General features: G+C 43.4%; 1 protein-coding gene across 21 annotated transcripts in view; it reads left to right on the top strand.

The window, feature by feature from the left end:
• The first annotated feature begins 3192 nt into the window (after positions 1-3192).
• ppp6r3 (protein phosphatase 6, regulatory subunit 3) overlaps positions 3193-21973 on the top strand; it is a 111181-nt gene continuing 92400 nt past the window's right edge. For 4 of the 21 annotated variants that reach the window (XM_061823712.1, XM_061823703.1, XM_061823701.1 and 1 more), the window contains exons 1-2: positions 14861-16902; positions 21020-21252. In XM_061823712.1, the coding sequence (XP_061679696.1) occupies positions 16831-16902; positions 21020-21252 (305 nt within the window). In that variant the 5' untranslated portion in view covers positions 14861-16830. Of the gene's footprint in view, positions 3437-7475; positions 7613-14546; positions 14685-14855; positions 16903-16937; positions 18409-21019; positions 21253-21973 lie in introns of those variants that run through there. The other 17 variants (XR_009795527.1, XR_009795525.1, XR_009795526.1 and 14 more) reach the window with 11 other exon arrangements.

Genomic DNA, 21973 nt, shown 5'->3' with positions numbered 1-21973 from the left:
CATCAATATATCCATTAGCTACCACTTTTCCGGGTCAGGTCGCGGGGGAAGTAGCTTCAGCAGGGATACCCAGACTTCCCTTTCCCCAGCCACTTCTTCCAGCTCTTCCGGAGGGATGCCGAGGCGTTCCCAAGCCAGCCGGGAGACATAATCTCTCCACCGTGTCCTGGGTCGTCCTCGGGGTCTCTTTCCGGTGGGACATGCCCGGAACACCTCACCAGGGAGATGTCCAGGAGGCATCTGAATCAGATGCCACAGCCACCTCATCTGGCTCCTCTCAATGCAGAGGAGTAGCGGCTCGACTCTGAGCTCCTCCCGGATGACCGAGCTTCTCACCCCATCTCTAAGCGAGACCCCGGACACCCTGCGGACGAAACTCATTTCGGCTGCTTGTTCTTTCGGTCATGACCCATAGCTCATGCCCATAGGTGAGGGTAGGAACGTAGATTAACTGGGAAATTAAGAGCTTCGCCTTTCGATTTAGCTCCTTCTTTACCACAACTAACCGATACAAAGTCCGCATCACTGCAGACTCTGCACCGATCGGTCTGTTGATCTCCCGCTCCATTCTTCCCCACTCGTGAACAAGACCCTTGAACTCCTCCAGTTGGGGAAGGATCTCATCCCAGACCTGGAGAGGGCATGCCACCCTTTTCCAACTGAGGACCATAGTCTCTGATTTGGACATGCTGATTCTCATCCCAGCTGCTTCACACTTGACTGAGAGCTGGAGATCATGGCTTGATGAAGCCAACAGAACCACATCATCTGCAAAGAGCAGAGATGCGATGCTGAGGCCACCAAACCGGACACGCTCTATGCCTCGGCTGCGCCTAGAAATTCTATCCATTAAAGTTATGAACAAAATCGCTGACAAAGGGCAGCCTTCGCAGAGTCCAACTCTCACCGGAAACGAGTCCGACTTATTGCCGGCAATGCGGACCAAACTCTGACAGCGATCGTACAGGTAGCGAACAGCTCGTATCAGGGGATTTGGTACACCATAGTCCCAAAGAACCCCCCACAGAACTTCCTGAGGGACACAAAACACAGAGTAGACTGGGGTGGAACTCCCATGCAGCCTCGATGATCCTTCCGAGGTTGTAGAGCTGGTCCACTGTTCCATGGCCAGGATGAAAATCAAATTGCTCCTCCTGAATCTGAGACTCGACTTCCTGACAGAACATCCTCTCCAGTACCCCTGAGTAGACCTTACCAGGGAGGCTGAGGAGTGTGATCCCTCTTTCGTTTAAGCACACCCTCCGGTCACCCTTCTTGAAAAGGGCGACCACCACCCCAGTCTGCCAATCCAACGGCACTGTCCCCGATGTCCACGTGATGTCTTAGTGGCATGCCAACCAGGACAGCCCCACGACATCCAGAGCCTTTAGGAACTCTGGGCGAATCTCATCCACCCCCAGGAGCCTGTCATCAAGGAGATTTTTAACCACCTCGGCGACCTCAACCCCAGAGATAGAAGAGCCCGCCTCAGAGCACCCAGAATCAGCTTTCTCGTGGGAAGACGTGTTGGTGGAATTGAGGAGGTCTTCGAAGTATTCTCCCCACTGACTCACACCATCCCGAGTTGAGGTCAGCAGCGCTCCGTCCCCACTATACTCAGTATTGACGGTGCACTGCTTCCCCCTCCTGAGATGCCGGACGGTGGACCAGAATTTTCTCAAAGCCATCCTGAAGTCGTTCTCCATGGCCTCACCAAACTCCTCCCACGCCCGGAATTTTGCCCCAGCCATCACCGAAGCTGCATTCCGCTTGGCTAGCCGATACCTATCAGCTGCTTCGGGAGTCCCACAGGCCAGAAATGCCCGACAGGACTCCTTCTTCAGCTTGACAGCATCCCTCACTGTTGGTGTCCACCAACGTGTTCGTGGGTTGCCGCCACAACAGGCATCGACCACCTTACGGCCACTGCTCCGGTTGGCCGCCTCAGCAATGGAGGCGCGGAATCCATTCGGATTCAATGTCCCCCGCCTCCACTGGGACATGAGCAAAGTTCTTTAGGAGGTGGGAGTTGAAATTCCTTCCGACAGGGGAATCTGATAACCGTTCCCAGCAGACCTTCACAATGCGTTTGGGCCTGCCACATCAGACTGGCATCTTCCCCCACCATTGGAGCCAACTCACCACCAGGTGGTGATCAGTTGACAGCTCCGCCCCTCTCTTCAACCAAGTGTCCAAGACATGCGGTCACAAGTCCGATGACATGACTACGAAGTCGATCATCGAACTGCGACCTAGGGTGTCCTGGTGCCAAGTGGACATATGAACACCCTTATGCTTGAACATTGTGTTTGTTATGGACAATCCGTGATGAGCACAGAAGTCCAGTAACAGTAAACCTGATCGGGGGGGGGGGGGGGGCGTTCTCCCCAATCATGCCCTTCTTCACCCAACCCTTTGCATTTATCTGGGCTTGGGACTGGCCTACAGATTGCACTGGCTTGTGCCCACATAGGGCTGCAATGAAAAGCATCCATCGATCCATTTTCTTAGCTGGTTATTCTCACAATGGTCGCGGGAGTGCTGGAGATTATCCCAGCTGTCAACGGGCAGGAAGCAGGGTACACTCTGAAGTGGTTGCAAGCCAATCGCAGGGCACCTAAAGACGAATTCATAATCACCCCCAGGGGCAATTTAGAGTGTCCAATTAATGTTGCATGTTTTGGGGATGTAGGAGGAAACCAGAGTGCCCGGAGAAAACCGACGCAGATACGGGAAGAACACGCAAACTTCACACAGGCGAGGCCGGAATTTGAACCCCGGTCATCAGAACTGTGAGGCCAACACTCTCCAGCTACGTCAATGTGCTGCTCTGTCTTTTTCACATTCATACTTTTTTTGCCTTTTAAAAAATGTTCTTTATTAATACCATACACTTTGGTACTGACAAAACAGTAATAGTCAAGAAAACTGATTGAGGAAGAAGCAAGTTACGACTTAATTTCAGTGTCCACACGTTGCCTGTTATGACCTTTCCAACATGGCAATTATAGCCATGTCGGTTTAGCTGAGCTCCCGACTTTTATCTATGGGGCAGGCTTCTTTATCTTCGGATCCAATGGCGGATCCAAAACTAAATAGCAACCAGCACTTTGATTGGTTCTATTTTTGTTGCACAGGGAGCTTTGGCAGCCAATAAAACACACCGTTCAGTTTAGAGTGATTGGATTGTAACCAATGGTCTTCCTGTATGCGCCTAAGCAACCAACCCCTTAAATGCTGTGGGGGAAGGGATTGATCCCATTGACTGGACGGGAACGCCATCTTGAAAGGATCCTCCATTGCTAACCACTTCACGTCATTTTTAAATGTTTTATTTTCCCACTACGTTTTATTTGGATTTTTGTTTGGGACCCATAGCTGTCGCTGGATTATTGGAAAGGTATAAATGTGAGACTTGGCGTTCAGAAATTTGTTGGTAGGTGCACTTGCCGGACCGCATCATGTTTGGTGCTGCACTAACGACTTATCAGCAGCGATTCTATCTCCGGCAAACACAAAATATGCATTTATTTGACTTCATGTTAAAAACCAGCGTTGTATAGGTGACTTGAAATTTGAAGGTTGACGTTGTTGATGTGGTTGGTGCAGCTGCTGGTCAAATGACTATGGTCGTTGACAGTTGTGATTTGGGTTGTAGCATCGCACGTACGTAAAATTAAATTTTGCACAAGCATTAAGAAGTTCTCCACTAATTACTGAGCGACATGGTCGTTCTGGTCAGCTCTGCCAACATAACAGCCCACAGCAAATTACAGATTACTAATTAATTACTGAACCACCTTGTTGGATTTTTCATTTGCTTGGTCTTTCTCTACCAGAGAAAAGTATCCTGTTTAATTGTGGCTGCGAAAGTTTTCTTTCAACAAACCTTTACACGTTATAGGTTTGTCTCGATTAGATTCTGTTGACGTTTTGTGTCCTATGTAAGGATTTAAAAAAAAAAAAAAACTACTGTGCGTATATCATGCAGACCCTCAAAACGAAATAAAATGAAAACAACATTTTTTGCATTCTGGGCCAATGTAAGAGCGATTACAAAAACAGCTGTTCATCCTGAAACAATTCATTCGAATCAGTGGAGTTTTAAAATTAAAATTCCTAGTATGGAGTTTAAAAAAAAAAAATCTGGAAAGTTTTCCATCTTTAAAACTATTATCTTTTTATTATATAAAAAAAGTTGACATTCTATAGATGTATTTAAAAAGTATTAAACAGCCATTTGGTATTAATTTTTATTGGTATTGGTTTTTGCCTCACTCCAAATGCGGAAATTGTCATTCTACCCTTTCATGTACAAAATTAAAATATTGAAACTTAATTAAGTGAAATGTGTTCTCACTTACAACATTTTTTTTAGGATCTATGTGTGTATACAAATTTGGGGTATAGCGGTTCTCAAAATCTAGTTTTCATGTCTTTGTTTTGTGGTCACAGTATTTGTAAAAGTATAGCTTCACCGTGTTATTCATTTCCAATACATTTAAAATAGTTTTTACTAACCAGGAATATATTTCCGATTCCAGTACAAGATAAAAAGAAAAAATAATCACTGTTCATTATGCAGGAATTTATTCCACTACACAATGGATACATTTTTTGCTAAAAAGGTACTGAATTAATTTCCATTCACTGAATATTTCAGGCGACACGGTGGGTCAGCCTCACAATTCTGAGATCCCGGATTCGATTTCGGTCTTGCCTGTGTGGAGTTTGCATATTCTCCCCGTGCCTGTGTGGGTTTTCTCCGGGCACTTCAATTTTCTCCCACATCCCAAAAACATGCAACATTAAATAGACCTTGACCTTGCTCCTTGGTGTAATTGTGAGTGCGGCTGTTTGTCGCTATGTGACCTGAGATTGGCTGGCAACCAGTTCAGGTTGTACCTTGCCTCCTGCCCGTTGACAGCTGGGATAGGCTCCAGCACTCCTGGACTCTTGGGAGGAGAAGCGGCTAAGAAAATGGATGGATGGATGGATGAATTGTTTCAAATCAGAATGTTCTAAATCAATAATAGCCTATAATCAAATTGGCAATGAATGGTTATATGAATCGCAAAATGCTGAAATGACTTTTTACTCCCCTAATACTTGAAGTTATGAACGTGTGGAAATGTATTACACCTCACACCTGTAGCAAGGATTTTAATGCAGTGAAAATACAAATCCCAGAGACTTGAATTGCTCATATTTGTGTGATTTCCATGGTCTTTTGTACTTGAAGAATAAAGTCCACAAGTACACTGATACCGCTTTGATTTCATACCAAGGAACGGTACCTAATAATGCCATGATTTGTGAAGCAATTGTGAGGAAAATGTATTTCATTATACCCATTAATTTTTGGAAACACAAAAAAAACAACCCCTTACTTTGCTTGACAGTGCTATGATTTCTCAGTGCCCAAATATAATAATTTTTAGATGCGCAATTTGTGGTTTTGGCATCATTATTTTTTCAAATATGTCAAAAACACAAGAACTTTGTCTCCGGTAGTTGGAGGCGCTCAAGTACAACAGACCGTCAATTGACAGACAATACTTTTGAAACGAAAAGATGTTGTGAATGAGTTACTGATCAATTAAATGTTGGTAGTAACTTGGTAATGACAGTACAATAAATAAAAACAATTGTGCAAAAAAAAATGCAGTCCTCCAGCAAGAGCAGTTTGAATGAAGAATAGAGCACTATTCTGATGCACTGACCATTGTGCAAAGGGCACTGAGACTTCAAGAAATGTATGCAGTTTAAAGTGACTACTTCTGTGATAATCGGAGACAATGTTGCAAGTGGTGCAAATGCTGCTCAGGTATATGAGTGGCCAGTATTGATCAAGAGCATTTATGCAAATAATGCAGTGTGGTGAGACTCCTACAGCCAATGTAATGTATAATTGGGTTGACAAAAATCACCAAAATTTGGCAGCATGTTGCAGTGGAATTGTAAGTTAGCTGTTTAAGAAGTTAATTGGAAGAAGCTGTTGGAATCTCGGCTAGTTTTAGTTTGTATTGTTAGGTAGCGTCTACCTAAAGGAAGGAGCTGGAAGAGCTGGTGACCAGGACATGGAGGGTCCAGAACGTTTCTCTCTGTTTTGCCACACATTTAATTTTTTGTATCTTGTCGCCCAATCGTTTCAGTTAAATGGTGAATCAATGTAAACACTAAAGGCTTCTTTATACACACGCGTCGCGAGCACGCTGATGTGATCGCGGGTTTCTTCCGTGTAGTTAACCCTTATACTTGAGTGCAACCCACACGCTCAGTTGTGAAAGTGTACTGCAGTTCTTCTCCAAGTCATTGGTGGTGCTACGACTTGGATTGGCAAGGATGCCACCGGGTGGGGTTTCCTCAGCACATTTTGGTTACTTCCGCTCCCCGTTTTTACTTCCCTTTGCTTAACAAGGAACCCATCATATAAACCCGGGAGGAACAGTGAGTACGTCATCACAACATGTGACTCAACAGGCCAATCATGATAGATGTGCTCCGCGGTTCTTGCTACATAGCAACCTTTTTGTGTGTGTGTGTGTGTGTGTGTGTGTGTGTGTGTGTTTGTTTGTTTGTTTGTTTTGGGTGGGGCAAACTTTGCACAAGGTACGCAGAGGCGCTGCACCGGGCAATGCATAGGTCAGTTTTTCTCTCTCTGGCAATTAAGTCACTAAATTCTTGATAAGCTAACTACTATTTTTTGCCCTGTGCCATTGTTGGGACACACCCTCATATCCTGTGTGTGAGTCAGTATTAGTAATATATTCTGTAGACTTTCACACGACTCGTCACTTTAAACTGCTCCTTTTGCACAATTATCATTGCACTGGTCTATAACATGAACTGTGATCGGGTAAGGGAACTCTGTATAAGCTTCAAGTGTATGGAATGTCTAATTTCTAACGCAAATTATCCTATCGAGACAAAAATATACATACGTTCAACTTTTACGTAAAATGCACATCTTGTTCGATGTTTTTACCAAAAAATATGTCCATGAATTAAAGTCTGGGAACTTTGACCTAGTTTCCTGTACCTGAAAAACTTCTCCTTTTGTGTGGCTGACATCACACGTAGTAGACCTGCTGTTGTGCGACAAGATTTAGCCTGGCGCCTTGCTTGTTCACGCCAAAGAAAAACCCATTCGTTTTGAGAGTTCCTCAGTGATTGTGAGCTAAAAGCAAGCCGTAAAAATGGTGAAGACGTGTGTGGTTCAGTTTTGTAGCAGTTCCAAGTTATTCTGGTCACAGTTTACATTGTTTTCCAAAATACCCAAGCCACAGATGAAAGTAGATAAGGTTTGTGCAAACGAAGAGGGCTAATTTTTCAAAACCCGATCAGCACTTTGTTATATGCAGTGAACATTTCACCCCAGACACTTATACTGGTGGTCTCAGGACTGAGATGGGTTTTAAATGTTAAAACTTGGACTAGTGCCAACTATACAACCTGTTCCGACACCTGAACAGATTGGTGTTGTGAAAGAGACCAAACACGAACTTGGATCAGCTGCTGAACCTTGACACGCTTCGACAAGCTCAGCCCCCCTTCCCCACAGAAAGTACCAAAACTGCGAAGAGCTTTTGTTAGAAGACAAGTTACGGAGGTATGTATTTTTATTTTTTCCTGAAAACTTTTACACCGTTAACGCGGTTGAATGATAGAAGCACATGTTGTTTTTAGCGACAAATATTTTATTTCTGCAAATCGTTTGACCATTCTCAACTTGAAAAACAGGATAATCTTCTTTTCCTTTCGGCTTGTCCCGTTAGGGGTCGCCACAGCGTGTCATCTTTTTCCATCTTAGCCTTTCTTCTGCATCTTCCTCTCTCACCCCAACTGCCCTCATGTCTTCCCTCACCACATCCATAAACCTCTTTGGTCTTCCTCTCGCTCTTTTGCCTGGCAGCTCAATCCTCAGCACCCTTCCACCAATATACTCACTCTCTTGCCTCTGAACATGTCCAAACCAACGAAATCTGCTCACTCGAACCTTGTCAGCAAAACATCCAACTTTGGGTGTCCCCCTAATGAGCTCATTTCTAATCCTATCCAACTTGCTCACTCCGAGCGAGAACCTCAACATCTTAATTTCTGCTACCTCCAGTTCTGCTTCCTGTTTCTTCAGTGCCACCGTCTCTAACCGTACATCATGGCCGGCCTCACCACTGTTTTGTAAACTTTGCCCTTCATCCGAGCAGAGACTCTTCTGTCACATAACACACCAGACACCTTTCACCAGCTGTTCCAACCTGCTTGAACCCGTTTCTTCACTTCCTTACCACACTCACCATTGCTCTGGATTGTTGACCCCAAGTATTTGAAGTCGTCCACCCACGCTATCTCTTGTCCCTGTAGCCTCACTCTTCCCCCTCCACCTTTCTCATTCATGCTCATATATTCTGCTTTACTTGGGCTAATCTTCATTCCTCTCCTTTCCAGTGCATGTCTCCATCTTTCTAATTGTTCCTCTGCATGCTCCCTGCTTTCACTGCATGTCCCAATATCATCTGCGAACATCATGGTCCAAGGGGATTCCAGTCTAACCTCATCTGTCAGCCTATCCGTTACCACTGCAAACAGGAAGGGGCTCAGAGCTGATCGCTGATGCAGTCCCACCTCCACCTCAAATTCTTCTGTCACACCTCAGGCACACCTCACCATTGTTCTGCTGCCATCATACATGTCCTGTACTATTCTAACATATTTCTCAGACACACCAGACTTACGAATGCAGTACCACAGTTCCTCTCTTGGTACTCTGTCATAGGCTTTCTCTAGATCCACAAAGACACAATGTAGCTCCTTCTGACCTTCTCTGTACTTTTCCACAAGCATCCTCAAGGCAAATAATGCATCTGTGGTACTCTTTCTAGGCATGAAAACATACTGTTGCTCGCAGATACTTACTTCTGTCCTGAGTCTAGCCTCCACTACTCATTCCCATAACTTAATTGTGTGGCTCATCAACTTTATTCCTCTATATTTCCCACACCTTTGTTCTTAAAAATGGGAACTAGAACACTTTTCCTCCATTCTTCAGGCATCTTTTTGCCCGCTAGTATTCTGTTGAATAAGTTGGTCAAAAACTCCACAGCCATCTCTCCAAATTGCTTCCATACCTCCACTGGTATGTCATCAGGACCATATGCCTTTCCATTTTTCATCCTTTGTAGTGCCTTTCTGACTTCCCCCTTAGTAATCATTGCCACTTCCTGGTCCTTCACACTTGATTCTTCAACTCTCCTTCTCTCTCATTTTCTTCATTCATCAACTTCTCAAAGTATTCTTTCCATCTATTTAGCACACTACTGGCACCAGTCAACACATTTCCATCTCTATCCTTAATCACCCTTACCTGCTGCACATCCTTCCCATCTCTATCCCTCTGTCTGGCCAACCTGTAGAGATCCTTTTCTCCTTCTTTCGTGTCCAACCTGGTGTACATGTCTTCATATGCCTCTTGTTTATCCTTTGCCACCTCGACCTTTGCCCTACGTCGCATCTCGATGTACTCCTTTCGCCTCTCCTCAGTCCTCTCAGTATCCCACTTCTTCTTTGCTAATCTCTTTCCTTGTATGACTCCCTGTATTTTGGGGTTCCACCACCTAGTCTCCTTCTCCCTTTTCCTTCCAAAAGACACACCAAGTACTCTCCTGCCTGTCTCTCTGATTACCTTGGCTATTGTTGTCCAGTCTTACGGGAGCTTCTGCTGTCCTCTTTCCGAAAGGCCGCACAACATTCTTCCTTTCTCAGCTTCCACCACATGGTTCTCTGCTCTACCTTTGTCTTCTTAATCTTCCTACCCACCACCAGAGTCATCCTACACACTACCATCCTATGCTGTCGAGCTACACTCTCCCCTACCACTACTTTACAGTCAGTAACCTCCTTCAGATTACATCATCTGTACAAAATATAATCCACCTGCGTGCTTCTACCTCCGCTCTTGTCGGTCACTATATGTTCCTCCCTCTTTGGGAAATAAGTGTTCGCTACAGCCATCGCCATCCTTTTTGCAAAGTCCACCACCATCTGTCCCTCAAAAATTCCTTTCCTGGATGCTGTACTTACCCATCACTTCTTCATCGCCCCTGTTTCCTTTACCAATATGTCCATTACAATCTGCATCAATCACAACTCTTTCGCTGTCTGGGATGCTTAAAACTACTTCATCTAGTTCCTTCCAGAATTTCTCTTTCAACTCTCGGTCACATCCTACCTGTGGGACATAGCTGCTAACCACATTATACAAAACACGCTCAATTTCAAATTTTAGTCTCATCACTCGATCTGATACTCTTTTCACCTCCAAGACATTCTTAGCCAGATCTTCCTTTAAAATAACCCCTACTCCATTTCTCTTCCCATCTACTCTGTGGTAGAATAATTTAAACCCTGCTCCTAAACTTCTAGCCTTACTACCTTTCCACCTGCCCTCTTGGATGCACAGAAATATCAACCTTTCTCCTAATCATCATGTCAACCAACTCCTGAGCTTTTCCTGTCATAGTCCCAACATTCAAAGTCCCTACACTCAGTTGTAGGCTGTGTGCATTCCTCTTTTTCTTCTGACAATGGATCCGGTTTCCTCCTCTTCTTTGTCTTCGACCCACAGTAGCTGAATTTCCACCGACGCCCTGTAGGTTAGCAGTGCTGGGGGCGGGCGTTGTTAACCCGGGCCACGACCAATCCGGTATGGGATTCTTTAGATGAACGCTCATATTTGTTTGGCACAGTTTTTACGCTGGATGCCCTTCCTGACGTAATCCTCTGCATTTATCCGGGTTTTGGATCGGCCTACAGATTGCACTGGTTTGTGCCCCCATAGGGCTGCATTTGCGCTTGAAAAACAGGATAATAATGTGTACAAATGGCGGCACAGTGGAGCAGCTGGAAAGCATTGGCCTCACAGTACTGAGGACCCGTGTTCAATCCCAGCCCTCCCTGTGTGGAATTTGCATGTTCTCCCCGTGCCTGCGTGAATTTTCTTTGGGCACTCCGGTTTCCTTCCATGTCCCAAAAACATGCAACATTAATTGGAGTCTCTAAATCGTTCCTAGGTGTGATTGTGAATGCGGCTCTTTGTCTCAATATATCCTGCGTTTGGTTGGCAACCAGCTCAGGGTGTAGCCTGCTTCTTGCCCGTTGACAGCTGGGATGGGCTCCAGCACCCCCGTGACCCTTGTGAGGATAAGCGGCAAAGAAAATGGAGGTATACAAACCTTTTAATTTTAGTAAAATACTAAGTAGTATTAAAACAAGCAGTATTACATACTAGTCACTCACAGAATAGGAGCTCTGTTTGCAATTTATCAAAAATTATTTGTGCACCATGAAATAAATTGAAATGAACCCGTGCTTTAGGTGCACATTTTTTTCTTATTTTATAAACTTTGAACCTTATTTTTCTCTATTAATTACAGATGTTGCAGGAAGCATCTACTGCACAATAGGTTGACATCGAACCAGCAGATGCTGAATCTCCATCTTTGGCCCATTCCAGAAGTTGCCAGACTGATGAAGTGCCTATTCATCGAAAGGAACACATATCTTTCCAACAGCAGAGAGAATACTGTAACATGTATTTCAACCTCAGGCATTCTTAAAGTACTCTTATTGAAAGAGCAAATAATTCTGTGCAAATGTTATAGAACATTTATACAAAATGTAAGCATACAGTTCAATAAAAATGCTATGAATCTAGTTCTGTGGTGTATGTTTACTTCATATAAAAACATCAACATTTTCACACAGAAAAAAAAAGCATGTTGTTGTCAGGTTGGTTAACAACATACTAAATTTTATGTTTTAGGTATCAGTGGCACTTTAAAGTCTAATTTGATTATATTTATTTCCAAAAAAGGTGACCAGTGTAGGAATTACAACAATTTGTTTATAGAGTGGAACCTTGTTACAAATGATCTGGTTTATGTAAAATTCAGCTTAAGTCCAAAATTTGCAAAGCAATCTTACCTCTAGAAATATATTATTTCCATCTATCCATCTTCAACTGCTTTTCCGGGTCGGGTCGTGGTGGCAGTAGCTTTAGGACCCAGATAGATACCCATACCTCCCTTTCTCAAGCCACTTCATCCAGCTCTTCCGTAGGGATCCCAAAGCGTTTTCAGGCGAGCCTAGAAACACAGTCTCTCCAGCGTGACCTGGGTTGTACCTGGGGTAGTAATCAGATGGCCCAGCCACCTCATCTGGCACTTCTCAATGCATAGGAGCAGCGGCACTGAGCCCCTCCTGGATGACAGAGCATCTCACCCTATCTTTAAGGGAAAGCCTGGGCACCTTGTGGAGGAAACTCAGTTTGGCCGTTTGGATCCAGGATCTTGTTCTTTCGGTCACGACCCATAGCTCGTGACCATAGTTGAGGGTAGTAAAATAGATCCACTGGTAAATTGAGAGCTTCATCTTTCGACTTAGCTCCTGTTCCATTGAGCGTTGGAGATCACGGCTTGATGAAGCCAACAGAAGCACATCATTTGCAAAGAGCAGATATGCAATGCTTTGGCCTCCAAACTGGACCCCCGCTACACCTTGGCTGCACTTAAAAATTGTGAACAAAATCGGTGACAAAGGGCAGCCTTGGCGGAACCAACTCCTACGGGAAATGAGACAGACTTACTGCCAGATATGCGGACCAAACTCTGACATCGGTCATATAGGGACCAAACAACCCATATCAGGGGGTTCGGTACCCTATAATCCTGAAGAACACCGTACTGGACTCCTTGAGGGACACAGTCGAACGCTTTCTCCAAGTTCACAAAACACGTCGACTAATTGGGCAAATTCCCATACACCCTCAAGGATCCTGCCCAGGGTATAGAGCTAGTCCACTGTTGCCCGGGCAGGACGAAAACCACATTCCTCCTCCTGAATCTGAGATTCGACTTCCTGAAAAACTCCCCTCAAGCACCCCTGAATAGACCTTAACAGGGAGACTGAGTAGTGTGATTCCCCCTGTAGTTTGAACACACCCTCCGGTCCACCTTCTTAAAAAAGGTAACCACCACTCCAAACTGCCAAACCAGGAGAACTGTCCTCGATGTCCACGCAATGTTGCACAGGCCTGTCAACCAGCAGCCACTGAGGAGCTTTTTAACCAGCTTGGTGACCTTAAGCCCAGAGATCCACCTCAGAGAACTCAGACTTAGCTTCCTCTTGGTAAGGTGTGTTGGTGGAATTGAGGTCTTCAAATTATTCTCTCCACCGACTCACAATGTTTCGAGTTGAGAACAGCACTGTCCCATCCTCGCTATACACAGTGTTGATGGTGCACTCCTTCCCCCTCCTGAGACTCCTGACAGTGGACCAGAATTTCTTGAAGTCGTTCTCCATGGCCTCACTGAACTCCTCCCATAGGCAGGTTTTTGCCTCAGTGACCGCCGAAGCTGCATTCCGCTTGGCCATCCAGTACCTGTCAGCTGCCTCGGGAGTCCCAAGGGCTAGAAATGCCCGATAAGACTCCTTCAGTTTGACGCCATCCCTCACTGTTGGTGTCCACCAACGTGTTCGGGGGTTGGCGCCATGACGGGCACCAACCACCTTACCGCCACAGCTCCAGTCGGTCACCTCAGCACTAGAGGGTCAGAATATTGTCTACTTGGACTCAATGTCCCCCGCATTGCCCGGAACTTGAGCAAAGTTCTTTCGGAAGTGAGAGTTGAAATTCTTTCTGACGGGAATTTGCCATCCGTTCCCAGCCGACCCTCACAATACAATTGCACCTGCCACATCGGACCAAATACAATTTCTAGGTACAGCCAAAGTATAGAGGGATCTGGTTCGGTGACCTCAGTATTGGATCTCTGATCTTTGTAGATGATGTGATTCTGTTGGCTTCTTCAAGCTCTGATCTCCAACTCCCACTGGAGCGCTTTGCAGGCAAGTGTGAAGAAGCAGGGATGAGAATTAGCACCACTAAGTATGAGCTCATGGTCCCCAGTTGGGGTCTGATTCACAAGTGAGGGATGAATTCGGGGAAAAAAGGGTTAGGGTTACCCTAAATGGCTTCCCCATCACCACTGCCACACACGCGAAAAATTAATGGAACCTGTTGTCTGATTTTCTTGCATTTTAACTGACATTTTTTGGAATGCTTGTCACATTGCTAGTTTCTTTGCCCATCCATCATAGAGTAGTGCAGAGCCCAAAAGATCATTAACTTGATTGTAACTAGCACAAATGGAGTATTATTCTTAAGAAGAGCAGTGTGGTAAGTAGAGTAGGCCATGCACTTCTTTTTGTGAATGTATTTGTTCTGGAGGATTTTCGAGGCGTTTGAATTGCTCATTCTATGTAGAGTATATTTGAAAAAAATTCCACAAGTTTGTAGCCAATTGTCAGATTCCTACTGACATGTCTGAGGGAGTGTTGGAGGAGATTTCGAGGGCTTTTGTAAGCATTGGGTTGTCACCTTTTCAGGCAGGTCACTTGGGAGATCCATAGACAAGGAAGATATTATGTAATCCTAATGTATAGTTAAATCAATACCCAGAGTATTGTTTACCATTTTCTTTTTGCAGGTGATGTTCAGCTAGATGTGTATTGCAGTTGCGATTGTCTAGCTGCCTGACAAACCTGGAATGGGCCACAAATATACCCCAGAACAGACTTTTTTTTAAAAAAATCTGCGCTCTGGTGTCTGTTTTCCCCATAAATAGGTAAGTAGACAAAGGTGATCATTTATTTTCCCTGAAGTAAGGCACACAGGTGAAGTATTCACTTTTATTTTATTCAATATTCTTTTTCTTAAAATATCCATCCATTATCAAAGCCGCTTGTCCTCACAGGAGTTGCTGGAGTGTGGAAGTCTAACCCAGCTCTCTTCTGGCAGGAGGTGGGATACACCTTGACCTGGTTGCCAGCCTATCACAGGACTGAAATTTTTGCAATTTATTTAAAAAGAAAAGATATCACACAGCCATGAATATTGAGACACTTTCTTGGACACAAATTTAACTCTGGTGCTGTCCATTTCTCTCATCATCCTTGAGGTTGTTCTACACTTTGATTGGAGTCCAGCTGTGTTTTATCCTGATTAGAAAAGGCACATAGGTGTCTATACAAGACCTTACACTTATAAGACCTGAAGAGCTCAGAGACAGAACTGTGGAAAGGCACAGATCAGGGCAGGGTTCCCCAAAAAAAAAAAAAAAACACTTCAGGTTCTCAGGACCACAGTGACCTCCATAACCATTTAATGGAAGATTTTTGGGATGACCAGAACCCTTCCTATATCTGGGAGTCCTGCCAAAATTAGCAATTGGGGGAGAAGAGCCTTGTTGTGAGGGGTAAAGAAGAACCAGAGATGGGAGAAAGTTCTCTAAAGGAGAAATCCAGTGCTTTGCATTAACAGTCTATCCAATAGGTCATGTAATATGCACTCTATTTTGACAATGTGATGCTAAATCCTCTGTCATTTAATAGTGTTTTGAGAAAATTTTAATTACTAATTTTAAGGACCGCTGCCATTTTCGTGAGTCACATGATGTACGTGGGTGTATGCGACATGTACTGTGCCGTTCCAAACGTTCAACTACATGCGACACCATTATGCCCAGCGCTGATTTCTTGTATTTATCCTCATCTGATGAAGAAATAGCAGTATCGGTTCATCGAGAAGACTAAGGAATACTTCCATACATATTTGAACCTGTGGCTGTAATTAATGTTGAATATTCGGATGGTTCTTCGGGCGGAATGATGCTGAGTCTGACTACGCGGAGGCCTACGTGCGACATAAGTGCGTAAACAAAGGCCCCTGGGAACCCTGGCCCGGCAGCCGCGGATATTTCTTCAGACCGGAATGACGCGGAGTCTGACGAGCAAGCTCCGTTGGCGGGCTGCGAGCTGAGCTTTCAGGCAGCGGAGGCTTTTAGCCGAGGTTCGGCGTCCGGGGCTAATGAAGCGGCCAGCGGCGGAGGCGGTCAGCGGCGGACGCCGAAGCAGGGATAAAGGCCTCCACCACCACCGAAGCTCGACTAAAGGCCTCCCCGAACGTTGAAGCTCGGCTCGCGGCCTCCCACTCGGGCTTGTGGCCCGCCTTCGGTGGCGGCGGATGGCTTTAGCCTAGCTTCGGCGTCCGGGGCCAGCGAAGCGGGCGGCGGCAGAGGCCTTTAGCTGGCTGGAACCTCGGCCCGCGGCCGCTGTTGGAGCTCGCTCGTCCGACTCCGCGTCATTCACGTCAGAAGAACCAGCCGCGTCTGCCAGCGCAGAGCTCCCAGGTGCCTTTGTTTTCGCGCTTATGTCATGCGTTGGCCTCAGAGTAGTTGGCTTTATGGTAGAGTGGTCTGACAAAAATCTCTCCTCAATTTAAGACATGAAAGTCTGAATGGAGTTTGTGTGGGGGTGGAACCTGAAGGACTCCGAGATGTTGCGAAACAAAGTCTTTGGTCTGATGAAACCAAGATAAATTTTTTTGGTCTTAATTCTATGCAGTATGTGTGTAGAAAACAAGCCACTGCTCATCAGCTGTCCCAAAACAGTCCCAAACAGCGAAGAATGGTGGTGACAGCGTAATCATGTAGGGAAGTTTTTCAGCTGTATGGACAGGACGACTGATTGTAATCGGAAGGAAAGATGTTGACACCCAAGTATAGGGATATCCTGGACAAAAACCTCCAGAGTGCTTAGTACCTCTGACCTGGCCGTAGGTTCACCTTCCAACAAGACAACGACCCTAAGAACAGCTAAAATAGAGCCGTGCCTTCACAATAACTCTGTGACTGTTGTTGAATTGCCCAGCCATAGCCCTGACTTAAACCCAATTAACCATCTACGAAGAGACCTGAAAATGACTGTCCACCAATGTTCACCATCCAACCTGACAGAACTGGAGACTATCTGCAAGAAGGAATGGCAGAGGATCCCCAAATCCAGGTGTGAAAAACTTGTTGCACCATTCCCAAAAAGACTCTTGGCTATACTGGCTTAAAAGAATGCTAATACTAAATATTCAACAAATGGCCTGATTACTTATGGCTGTGGGATATGTCAGTTTTTCTTTTTTAATATATCTGCAAAAATGTCAACTTCTGTTTTTTTTGTTGTCAATAACGGTTGCTGTGTGTACAATAATAAGGGGGGAAAATGACCAAGTTAGACCAAGACCTAATTTCTACAATAATAACTGAAAAACTGAAAAAGTTAAGGTCAGAACTCGGGATCCCAAAAAAAAACGCTTACTTTCATAACCGATTTTAACCGAACAGCTGTAGCAAAAAAACGATTAACCGGTTTTAAAACCGGTACCGTTGTGGTGTTTACATAATTCACCAGCGGGACCTCGAGTTGGGGTGCGGGGTTCCGCACGGACTGTTTTTGTTGTTGCTCTTCCGGAGTGACGAGTTCACAGAGTTTCCCCCATTATGCGAGTAGTGTTTTGATGTCTGCCAATAAAACAAGTTTTGTTCCTGTGTCCGACACTCCTTTTCTCCGGCGCTACACCATCGATTGTTAATTTACTCCGCGGTAATGGGGTAGTTTGTATACAATATTGACAAACAAGCTTGTTGAATGTGGCTTTCAACAACGCACTTGTGTAAGTTAAATTTTTGTCATTTTTTGTTAACATTCTTCTTTCGGACTTTCAGAAAGGGCATGAAAGTATACCGAGCGTTCCCTTGATGCCATGTTTGATGTTTATTTGATTTAACTGAATGTTCTTTTGAGTCCAACTTTACTCTAACAGCGAAACTCAAAAAAAGTGGAAATGATGTTGAAAAAATAGCGCAATGTGGAGTACCGGAACCAGAAGAAATGATTGGAAATTTTAACCAATTTCAAAAGTCCGATTACGGTTTCGGTTTTAAAAAAACGAAAACCAGTTGCGATCCCTCGTCAGAACACTGTCTGAACACACAGTATTGAAAGTATACAAAGTGTTTGACTAAAAAAAAAATTGCTGTCAAAATTAACAAATATATAGCTGATAAAGCAACACGACACTACAATTTTCCTAGTATATGACAGAAACTCTAGAAACCCATTCACATATACTTCTAGTAAAATATCAAAGTGTCGATACTGTTACTGTGAAATATTCAGTTTGTGATTCAAGGAGGTATGCCATTGATTTCCCTGCGATGGTTAACAAAATAACAAAATCCGAAGCATACACAGAGAGTCCACAAACCTGTTTTCCGCATTTGATCATATGGCGTAACCATCGCTGGGGTAGTTGCGACATCAATTCTGGTCGGCAGCAAAAAGTAATGTTGCCTCAAATGGCCGTGTCCAGAGTTTGCTGGTGATTGAATTATTGAGTTTTCTTATTCCATAAACGCTGTTTTACTGTAATTTCCTGTGTTTAATGTGTCCTGAAGGGTAATGCACACCCTCAACGTTGACCTTTAAAAATCAGGAACACCCTTCTACCAATGTAAAGTAAGTTTCTTTCGGCTTGTCCCTTTCGGTCATCTCAGATGAACGCACATATGTTTGGCACAATTTTTACGCCGGATGCCCTTCCTGACGCAACCCTTCTCAGGGAGTGGAGGCCCCAGTGGGATACGAACCCACAACCCCTGGTTTATCAAACCAGTGCTCTAACCACTGAGCTTCTACCAATGTACAATGCTCAATATGCTCAAAATATTGGGAATTATCTATATTTCTATTTTGCTAGGTTTGTACTTTTATTGATTGTACTTGTATTGTTTTGCAAAAAAAAATGTCTTTACAACAATCATTAAATAATTTTTGTGCGTGTTCTGACATAACGGTAATATACATCTCGAGACAGGTCACAAGACACGCTTGTCCTGCTCCAAGAAATTGCCAGAACAGAATCCCTCAACCAACCAAAATAAATGCTCAATGATGGCATAACATTTTATTCATACTGTTGATAACACGTATTAGTCTTAAAAAATTTAACGACTTTGTGGGGAAACACTTTTTTTTTTTTTTTTTGCATTAAATATTTATGCATAAAACGTCTGTGCATTGTGCAGTTTATCCATTACATTACACATCTTTGGCCAATCCTTCAAAAAAAGCATCTGACTCATCTCCAATCTGAAAAAGATCCTTAGTAGCTACTTTTGGTGCATCACTGTGGAACTCATCATTGATGAATTGGTCCAGTTCTGGTGCCTCCTGCATTGCATCATGATTAGTGTCATCTGTCTCCCACAGCATGTCATCCTCTGTGCCATCCATGGCGTTTGTGAAGAACGTTTTTTGAATTGTCAGAGTCATCGTTCTCATTATTCCTCATTATTGTCAGCCCTTTGAGGCGAAGCGCTACAGTGCTAATAGCGCAGCCTCTTGCCCTTTGTTTGGCTACAATCTCTAGGAGTGTTTCCTCCATCTCTGAGAACTGCACAATTCTCCCATATCCCAAAACTCTTCCTTAAGCAGGTCAGGAATCTCAGGTTGGTGGCGCACATTACTGTAATACAGGGGTGCCCAGAGTTTTTTACCCCAAGATCTACTTCTCAAGCATCCAGCCTCTCGCGATCGACCGGGGTGAGGGTGGGGGTGTGACTTTATTTATTTATTTATTATCATTTTTTAGAATGACCAATGATTAAATAGAATGACCAAGTCACAAAGGATCTACCCACTACAAAAATAGAAAACATTTATTTTAAAGTATATTGAGGATTCCTTATGTGTAAATGTATGTTTGTTTGCCTTGCATTACCGCATGAGCCAATATTACACAACATAATTAACTTAACATTTTTTGTAGCTATCTGAGTTCACGTTGATCACTAAACACCATACGAATGAAAATGCACACCTGGGCTTGTGTCACTCATGTCCGTGGATTCGTCCAACTGCAGTGTGAAACACTGACAATTTCCGATGTCCTTCCACACAGCACACATCACATTGAAGATAATATTTCCGCCTTATTTTTAAAAGATCGTCTTGGAAGGACTTCTTATTAACGATGATGTGACGAAACGGAAATGATGCTTCGCCCAGTAACAGCTTTCGCTGTTGAACTATATTCTCTGTGGCCAATTGGAATTTTAGTTAGTTCACTTTCCTCATTCTCAGCTTGCTTTTCGGCAGAATGTCGGCGTGGTATTTTCCATTAACAGTTCAAAAATGCATTTCACTACACTGGCAGATGAGGCAAACGAAGTTCAAAAATGACATTGTGAAAAAGTTCCCATTCCATATGAATTTGATACGTTTTATCTTTAGCTTAAAATAGGGAGGAACTCACTAACAGCGCGTTTTCCTGTACTGTCGTTGTTTAAACATCTGCAGTGTGCTAAAGTTAAAAAAAAAATCTGGCTTTTTTTTTTTTTTCTCAAAGTCGTCGGGATGGACCAAAACTGCCTCGTGATCGACTGGTCCACGTATTGAGCACCCCTGCCGTAATACATATAAATGTGTAACATATGACATTGAATATCAAATTTAACTGTAAATGTATACCTTTTTTTACCACCCTATGTACCTGTATACGACTATAATATGGGATTTTTATTTTTAATCTATACCTAATTATAATGCCCTCTATTGACTTTTTGAATATATTTTTGGAAAATTTCACACCTCATAGATGAGAAATTACAGTAACCAAAACACCGTGTTTTGATTAGTAGTGGGGGACAGAGCACATTGTTTTCCCTTTCCCCAATGTATGCAGATATCTTATTTTGATTCAGGATTTGGACAATCTTACCTTAAAAATGAATTGAATATCAACATTGTTCTCTTAATTTAATAATCAAAGTTGACTTCATTGATTAGGTGTTACACACTTGATCTCCACATATTTTTCAGCTTTTTATGTCTTAAATTGTAAAATGAAAATTGACAGGCTGAATTATCGTGTAGAGTCTGGCGAACATATGCTCTTCAAAGTCAAGTCATTAAATTTTAACAGTCATTGAATTATAGCTCAACCAATTATAACATTTCAGTGGAATTTTTTTTTCACAGTAACGTTTCTGTGTTCCAATCTCTATTTTACCTGCTGAAAAGAATGTTGAATAAAGATCCCATTTCTTTTTTTTTTTTTTTTTTTTAGGCAAATATGTTTTGGAAATTTGATCTCCATGCCGCATCACACATTGACACTCTGCTGGAGAGGGACGATGTAAAACTAACAGATATAATGGATGAGGAAGATGTTCTACAAGAATGCAAAGCCCAAAATCACAAACTAGTTGACTTCCTCCTGAGACCAGAGTGCATGGAAGACCTTGTCACCTTCATCACACAGGAACCAAGTGCGGATGTTGAGGAAAACATCAAATACAAGTAAGATTATATTGTGTGAAAAAGGCCTGGGTGATTTATTTAATAGGGAGGTCACAATATTCACGGTATTACAAAATTAAAACTCGTTATGGTCTTGTCTATATAAAATAATGAGATAATCAATTTTCAGTGGTTCCTATCTGGTAGCTGTGTTAGGCTTTGATGGGCCCGTAAAGTTGAAAAATAAAACGTAAAGAATATCTTGGAATAAATAAAAATATTTCAATAAAAAATACAATCACTTATAAATAAAAATTAATCTTGTAAAATCAATTAGAGGGCTCAACACTAATATTTCCATTGGTAGCACTTCATCATGTGTGATGCATAGTCTTCCGTAATTGGCATTGTATGTATGTGTGTACAGTAATCACTCTCTACTTTGTGGACCATCTATCGCGGATTCAGTGCATCGCAGTTTTTTTTTTTTTTAATACCCTTCCCCAAAAAAACAAAAGAGAGGCTGTCTCACACTATGTACTATATCACTTTAAGAAGCTCCCCACCTCCACAAAAAAAGCCAGATCCACCTTTTGGAGCTGATTGGCTGCATCATTAAACTCCATCCAGCAACTCCCTTTCTCCCTCCGTTGTTCTTCAAATGCGCCATTTTCCACAGCTGTTGACTCTGTGTGCATATGCCTCTCTAGTTCAAAATGCATCCAAAGCGCTTGTGCTTGATGTTAAAGCTGCTGCCGAAACACCAAAGCTGAAGAGATTG

The sequence above is a fragment of the Syngnathoides biaculeatus genome, chromosome 6 (genome assembly GCF_019802595.1).
Source record: "Syngnathoides biaculeatus isolate LvHL_M chromosome 6, ASM1980259v1, whole genome shotgun sequence".
NCBI lineage: Eukaryota > Metazoa > Chordata > Actinopteri > Syngnathiformes > Syngnathidae > Syngnathoides > Syngnathoides biaculeatus.
This window is presented reverse-complemented; position numbering and strand designations above follow the sequence as displayed.